At 48.7% G+C, this 8632-nt stretch overlaps 1 protein-coding gene across 1 annotated transcript; it reads left to right on the top strand.

The window, feature by feature from the left end:
• Positions 1 to 227: 227 nt before the first annotated feature.
• Positions 228 to 8294, top strand: ttc19 (tetratricopeptide repeat domain 19; the record flags this gene model as incomplete). Its single annotated transcript, XM_055014666.1, has 10 exons — positions 228 to 384; positions 464 to 552; positions 1161 to 1271; positions 4170 to 4208; positions 4646 to 4702; positions 4769 to 4830; positions 4909 to 5003; positions 5073 to 5236; positions 7529 to 7691; positions 7762 to 8294. Coding segments are annotated over 10 exons (1098 nt in total), but the record flags the coding sequence as incomplete, so codon positions are not given.
• Between the last annotated feature and the right edge of the window lie 338 nt (positions 8295 to 8632).

Here is an 8632-nt window from a genome sequence, read left to right as displayed (position 1 = left end):
CATGTTTGAAGGACTGACCTGGTTCTAACGTACCATGGTTCCATACATTAGCTTCATGTATCAGAACCTTGGGTGTCAGAGGACCATCACTCTCCATTCACAGAACCAGAACCAGAACACTGCTGCTGGGTCCGCTGACTCCAGATCTGCTGCTGTTCCTCAGAGTCACAGTTCTGAAGGTTCCAGGTTCAGTCTAGTAGAGGTTCTGATGGTCCCACTTTGATTCTTTGTCCTCCTTCAGGTCCATCGTTGAACCCGTCCGCCATCACGCCGTCTCTGTGGTGGGAAAACGCTCGGCATGCTGGGTAAACCCGGGACCTGAGTCCAGCAGGAGAACCTTCCAGAACCCAGCGGGTGGAGGAGCAGCGCTGTGGGCAGCAGTCGGTCCGTTCGGTTCCTTTAAACGTCTTCTAGAACGTTCGGTTCTTTACTCCAGACTCAGCAGCTTCCTGTTCTGTTGCAGCTTTTTCTCTGTTCGGATCCGGAGAAGATCAGAGAGACGAAGCTCAGAGGAAGGAGGACGAGATGGTCCTGCTGCTGAAGAAGGCCAAGGTACAGAACCAGGACCAGAACTAGAACCAACACGAGACCCAGAACTAGAACTAGAACCAGAACCAGGAACAGGACTAGAACTACAACCAGGACCAGAACTCGAACTAGAACCAGAACCAGTACACCACATAAATGTCACAAATAAAAGGGTTAGGACCATAAAACAGACAATTTAATACTGATCAGAAGCTTTAGATGCTGCTGTAGTCTGGAGCATTCTTTAGATACTTTTGGAAGGATTTAATGTTTTCTCATAGTATTGCTGATAATTTTTGAAGTATTTAGTTTTTAAACTGATAGATCCTTTATTTTCCAAAAAATGTAGATGTTCTTTACAAAGCTTTCTTTCGTTTTTAAATACTGTTTTTTTGTGTTTTTTAATAATTCCGTGCAGTACTGGAGTATTTTGACTGTGTTTTACAGCAGTAAAGTATTAGTACTGTGATGCAGTAAAGTATTAGCACTGTGATGCAGTAAAGTATGAGTACTGCAGTAAAGTATTAGTACTGTTACTGCAGTAAAGTATTAGCACTGTGATGCAGTAAAGTATGAGTACTGCAGTAAAGTATGAGTACTGCAGTAAAGTATGAGTACTTCTTGTGTTTCAGCTCAGCATGCATCGAGGTCAGCTGCAGGCCGCCTCCGGGTTCCTTCATCAGGCCGTCGTTCTGGCTCATCAGAACCACAACAACCAGGCCATCATCTACACCTACAGCCTGGTAACCCTAACACAACCCTCTAGAACCCCTTGCAGGAACCATCGGTCTAGAACCCCCTCACAGAACCCTCTAGAACCCCTCACAAGAACTGTCCCTCTAGAACAGGCATGTCAAACTCAGTTTGGCTCTGGGGCCGGATCAGTAAAAGAATGTCAACTCCAAATATTTAGCTTTGTTTTTCAGTACTATGCTTTATCATTCAGCCTACATTTGTAGCCTACCCTACATATTATAATCACGGATGACAAGGAATCTTTTCTAAGCACAACACATTTATTCACAAACAATGGAAAAAAAAATGATTGTCATGTTTGGCGGTGAATGTGTTAACAACTGGTTTATTTTAACAGTTGAGTGAATGCAGTTTTACACCTGAACCAACTCACCACACTAAACAAACTCAAGTGGGAGCTATGAAAAAAATATTTTCGCCTTAATTGTCATACTGCTTTGAAATAAATAAAAAAAGAAATACAAAATAAAATAAAATAAATAAATAAATAAATAAATAAATAAAATAAAATAAAAAGTTATAGCAGTGCATGGGCAATAAGATTAGACTACATCAGATCAAACTACTAGGCTGGGCCTACTGAAGCTGAGAATATACTGCACAATATTAATTGTCTTTAATATGAAACCAGATTAATCTTATTTTTAATGATCTGTATTCATGAGTGCAAACAAATTTCGTGTCATCACACTTTTTTCTCTCTCACTGCACTCCTGCAGTCTGCTTGCTGCTGCTGGCTCCTGAAACTTGGCATCTTTTTGCCTTCACAAGTGCATCGATATTAGATGTGAAATCCTGAGTAGCAGCACATTTAACAATGTCATTCAAGTGTTTATTTGTTAACCTTGAGCGCTGCTTTTGCAGCCATGGCTGTTAATTTGGGGTAACCTGGCACGAGATATTGATAAAACGTATCCAATCCCACGGACCCAAATTTATCCTTCATAGCAGAATCGCACTGCAAGTCAATAAGCTCGAGTTGAATGTCAGCTGGCATATCAGAAGGCTTCACTGTAAATGGCGAGCGAAAAAAGCCAAATTTGTTCTCAAGTTCACTGAATACCTGAAACCTCTGCTCAAACTCTCGCAGCAAATCTGTTATGTTGTCTTTATATTTATCCAAATCATTATGGGGACGGTCCGGTGCCTTCGGATGCACAGCTGTGAGACAAGAGAAATGCGCGGTGTCACTGTTGGATAGCTGCGACTCCCACAGTGACAGTTTCATCTTGAACGCACTTATGCTGTCGTAATATTGAGTGACAACTCTGTTACGGCCCTGCAATGTAATGTTAAGTGTATTCAAGTGTTGTGTAATATCGACCATAAACGCAAGATCCTGCACCCATTCCTTGCATTTAAGTTCCTTTTACTGGGCGTCCCTTCTTCTCCATGAACTGTCCAATTTCCCCTCGTAGCTCAAAGAAGCGCTTAAGTACTGCACCTCTGCTTAACCAGCGCACGTCAGTGTGGTATGGAAGGCCAGCATGAATGTCATGATCACTGAGAAATGTGTCAAACTGACGGTGATTTAGACTGCGCGCTCTGATGAAATTGACAGTTTTCACAACCACACTCATAACATGGTCCATTTGCAGTGTTTTGCAACATAACGCCTCCTGGTGCAAAATACAGTGAAATGCCCAAAACTCTTGTCCTCCATTTGCGGTCTGTACTTTGTCACGGAATTTTGTGGCAACGCCTGCCTTTCTCCCGACCATTGATGGCGCACCGTCGGTAGCCAGGCTCACGGCACGGGACCAGTCCGCTCCCACCTTGTCCAGCGCTCCAACGAGAGCGCTGAAAATGTCATCTGCTGTTGTGGTGTCATTCATGGGCACCAATTCAAGCAGCTCCTCTGTGATGGTCAAAGTTTCATCAACACCTCTAATGAATATGGCCAGTTGAGCAATATCTGTGACATCGGTGCTCTCATCTATTGCGATTGAAAATGCGATAAATGACTTGATTTTATCTTTCAGTTGGCTGCTCAAGTCACTTGAGAGTTCTGTCACCCGATCTGCGACAGTGTTCCTCGTTAGACTAATATTGGCAAAGGCAGGTCGCTGTTCAGGGCACACGACTTCTGCAGCCTTCAGCATGCATGTTTTTACAAACTCCCCATCAGAAAATGGCTTGGATGCCTGCACCAGCTCGTTGGCAATAATGTAGCTAACTCTTACAGCCCCATCAGCAGTATCGCGGCTGCGCGTAAAAGTAGACTGCTGTTTCTTCAGACCAGCGACCAATTTGTTTATCTCGTCTTTCCTTATTTGTCCTTTCAAGTGGTCATACTTGTCTTTATGATGAGTCTCATAGTGGCGCCGAATATTAAACTCTTTGAACACTGCAACTTGCTGATTACATACCAAGCACACTGGTTTTGCATTCACTTCTGTGAATAAATACTTCTCAGTCCATTTTTCCTGGAAAACTCTGCACTCCGTGTCCACTTTTCTTTTTTTTGACATTGCCATTTTGGGAAGGGTGTGTTGACCGATAACTTGTTTAGTAGTGGTGAATGGTGAAGCAAGATTGCTGGTTTGTTTTTACTTGGACACATCACGTTGCGAATGTTTATTTCCTGTGACTAACTCGTGTCAGTGCCGCATGCTGGATGTGAGCGCTTTTACACATTTACTGCCCTTTAGCGGCCGGAGGGAGCATTTGGTTTGTATTTATTTTAAAAAATCACAACTTTTGATAGAAATGAGCTAGAGACTCGCTTCTTTTTTTGACATACTCAGACATTTATGCCGGGCCGGATTAAATCATCCAACGGGCCGGGTCCGGCCCGCGGGCCGTATGTTTGACATGCCTGCTCTAGAACCCCTCACAGGAACGGTACCTTTAGAACTGTTCTAATAACGTTCTTCTGTCCTCAGATGGCGAACTTGGCATACGTTCAGGGTCAGCTGGACAGTGTGAGTATCGACCAATCACAGCTCAGAGTTCTCACCTACAGACCAATCACATGTGGCCTCCTTCATTGCTTCCTGCTCTCTGGTCTCTATATTTATTCTATTTAAAGCAGAACCGTGTTTCCTTTGGTTCTGAATCAACTGGGTTCCTCCTTGGAGTAAAACTGGAACTAATGTTTGTGATGTTCAGGTGGAGTTTGGTTCTGTGACTCTCTGAAGGTTCCTGATGTTTATCAGCTGTTCCAGATGTTCTAGCAGTAACAGCTGATAGAACAGCTGCTGGAAGTTCTAAATGTGTACGCCTGTTTTACCTTCTCTTTGTGGAACACTGAGAACCAGCGTTACTGTGGTACCTTTATGCCTCCACCTGATTGGCTGCTCTCTGCTGTCCTGTGACATCACGTCTCTGCTGTGACATCATGTCTCTGATCTTCTTCCAGGCAGAGAAGCTCTTCAAAGCAGCAATGAGCTTCATGCTGGCTGGAGGAACTCCTCAGGTGAGCCCCGCCTCTTTATTCTACCTGTCCAGGTAAACAGTCCTCTGACCTGCTGCTTGTTTCCAGGATGACAACGCCGTCATCGAGATGTCTCTGAAACTGGCCACCATCTACGCTGAGCAGAACAGGTGAGAGGCAGCCTGAAGTTACGCAGAGGAAGCTGTGAGGTCACTGTGAGGTCGCTGATTTGTGTTGGTCTGTTTGAGGGCGGAGCTGGCGGAACACGGCTTCAGGTTCTGTACGGAGTCTCTGGAGGCCAAACTGGAGAAACACAAGGAGCTGCAGGAAGACGAGCAGACAGGTGAGAACACAGGTGAGACACCCTGAGGCGGGTTACAAGCTCTTCTAAGACATGTTTGTTTGTCCTCAGAAGAGCAAGAGGTTCTGAGGAAGGAGACCCGCCTCCTGCTGGGTCTCTGTCTGGACTCCAGGGCTCGGTACCGGGCGGCAACTCTGCACCTGAAGCAGGCAGGACAGGACTACCTGGATGCCCTGAACATCTGCCTCCAGGAGCAGGGAGAGACACACCCACAGGTACACACACCTGAGACACACCCACAGGTACACACCTGAGACACACCCACAGGTACACACCTGAGACACACCCACAGGTACACACACCTGAGACACACCCACAGGTACACACCTGAGACACACCCACAGGTACACACCTGAGACACACCCACAGGTACACACACCTGAGACACACCCACAGGTACACACCTGAGACACACCCACAGGTACACACACCTGAGACACACCCACAGGTACACACACCTGAGACACACCCACAGGTACACACACCTGAGACACACCCACAGGTACACACCTGAGACACACCCACAGGTACACACACCTGAGACACACCCACAGGTACACACCTGAGACACACCTACAGGTACACACACCTGAGACACACCTACAGGTACACACCTGAGACACACCCACAGGTACACACACCTGAGACACACCCACAGATACACACCTGAGACACACCCACAGGTACACACACCTGAGACACACCCACAGGTACACACCTGAGACACCCACAGGTACACACCTGAGACACACCCACAGGTACACACCTGAGACACACCCACAGGTACACACCTGAGACACACCCACAGGTACACACACCTGAGACACACCCACAGGTACACACCTGAGACACACCCACAGGTACACACCTGAGACACACCCACAGGTACACACACCTGAGACACACCCACAGGTACACACCTGAGACACACCCACAGGTACACACACCTGAGACACACCCACAGGTACACACACCTGAGACACACCCACAGGTACACACCTGAGACACACCCACAGGTACACACACCTGAGACACACCCACAGGTACACACCTGAGACACACCCACAGGTACACACACCTGAGACACACCCACAGGTACACACACCTGAGACACACCCACAGATACACACCTGAGACACACCCACAGGTACACACACCTGAGACACACCCACAGGTACACACCTGAGACACCCACAGGTACACACCTGAGACACACCCACAGGTACACACCTGAGACACACCCACAGGTACACACCTGAGACACACCCACAGGTACACACACCTGAGACACACCCACAGGTACACACCTGAGACACACCCACAGGTACACACCTGAGACACACCCACAGGTACACACACCTGAGACACACCCACAGGTACACACCTGAGACACACCCACAGGTACACACACCTGAGACACACCCACAGGTACACACACCTGAGACACACCCACAGGTACACACCTGAGACACACCTACAGGTACACACACCTGAGACACACCCACAGGTACACACCTGAGACACACCCACAGGTACACACACCTGAGACACACCCACAGGTACACACACCTGAGACACACCCACAGGTACACACCTGAGACACACCTACAGGTACACACACCTGAGACACACCTACAGGTACACACCTGAGACACACCCACAGGTACACACACCTGAGACACACCCACAGGTACACACCTGAGACACACCCACAGGTACACACACCTGAGACACACCCACAGGTACACACCTGAGACACCCACAGGTACACACCTGAGACACACCCACAGGTACACACCTGAGACACACCCACAGGTACACACCTGAGACACACCCACAGGTACACACACCTGAGACACACCCACAGGTACACACCTGAGACACACCCACAGGTACACACACCTGAGACACACCCACAGGTACACACACCTGAGACACACCCACAGGTACACACCTGAGACACACCTACAGGTACACACACCTGAGACACACCCACAGGTACACACCTGAGACACACCCACAGGTACACACACCTGAGACACACCCACAGGTACACACACCTGAGACACACCCACAGGTACACACCTGAGACACACCCACAGGTACACACCTGAGACACACCCACAGGTACACACCTGAGACACACCTACAGGTACACACACCTGAGACACACCTACAGGTACACACACCTGAGACACACCCACAGGTACACACCTGAGACACACCCACAGGTACACACACCTGAGACACACCCACAGGTACACACCTGAGACACACCCACAGGTACACACACCTGAGACACACCCACAGGTACACACCTGAGACACCCACAGGTACACACCTGAGACACACCCACAGGTACACACCTGAGACACACCCACAGGTACACACCTGAGACACACCCACAGGTACACACCTGAGACACACCCACAGGTACACACCTGAGACACACCCACAGGTACACACCTGAGACGTGTTGAATCATACACCTGGTCTCCGTGTTCCAGACTCTGGTGCTGATGAGCGACCTGGCCACCATCCTGGACCTGCAGGGTCGCCATGACGACGCCCTGGTTCTGGTCCAGCAGGCAGTGGACCTGAGCCGCTCCGCCGGACACCCGGACCAACACGTGCTGCTGGGAAACCTGGCCGGCATCCTGCTGCACACAGGTGAGCACAGGTTCAGGGCCGGGGCTCCTGTCCTCTGCAGGTCTGACCCGGTCTCGCTCTGTCCCCCCAGGACGGATGGACGACTCGGTCCGGTTCTACCAGGAGGCTCTACATCTGGCCCGGCAGGCTGGAGACCAGGAGGCCGTGGAGCGCATCCAGGAGGGGCTGAGGGAGGTGAAGAATAGGAGGAACCAGGAGAGGACAGAGGACGGGAAGGAAGCTGCACCGTGACCCAGGAGGACCAGAGTCCAGGGAAGCCTGAAGACCAGAACCAGGACCGGGTCTGGTCTGCAGTGTCTGCCTCCCATCTGCAGAGTCCACATGTGACCCTGACTTAGACCCAGTTCGTGTCCATTTCTGTGTTTTTGTGTCTTCGTCCTTCAGATGTCCACCAGGAGAACTGAGACCAGGAGACCCGACCCAGACTGTCCTGAGTCCAGAACCGTCCCCTGTTCATTTTCGAGGTTCTGTTAAATCCAGCTCATATGATGCGTGTTTGGAGATACGATGTTCTGATGTTCTGCTGCAGGTTCCCACGCTAGGGAACTTCCTGTTGTGTTGACTGAAGCCTTCAGAATAAAAGCTCAGTGATGACAGTAAACAGAGTAATGAGCAGCTCAGGTTCTACCTCCCTGCAGGCTCCTCCTCCATCAGAGGCAGTCAAGAAAAACTGAAATAATCCCCAAAACAAATGTTTGGCCAGTAATGCTCAGAAAAGAAAATGATGAAAGAAATGCAGCTCATAGTAGAGAAACAAAAAGATTTCATTAGTGAAGATAAAATAAGATCAAACAGCTCACTGCTGTAGATTAATAATAAAAAGTAAGAAGGTCCTGATCAACAGAACCTTTAAGGTCCAGACTCTAGTTCTCAGCTGGATGGAGGTCTGGACTCTGACTCCTCCAGAACTTCCACCTTGTTGTCTTCAAACCATCTCTGAG

Source organism: Amphiprion ocellaris, chromosome 10 (assembly GCF_022539595.1).
Source record: "Amphiprion ocellaris isolate individual 3 ecotype Okinawa chromosome 10, ASM2253959v1, whole genome shotgun sequence".
NCBI lineage: Eukaryota > Metazoa > Chordata > Actinopteri > Pomacentridae > Amphiprion > Amphiprion ocellaris.
This window is presented reverse-complemented; position numbering and strand designations above follow the sequence as displayed.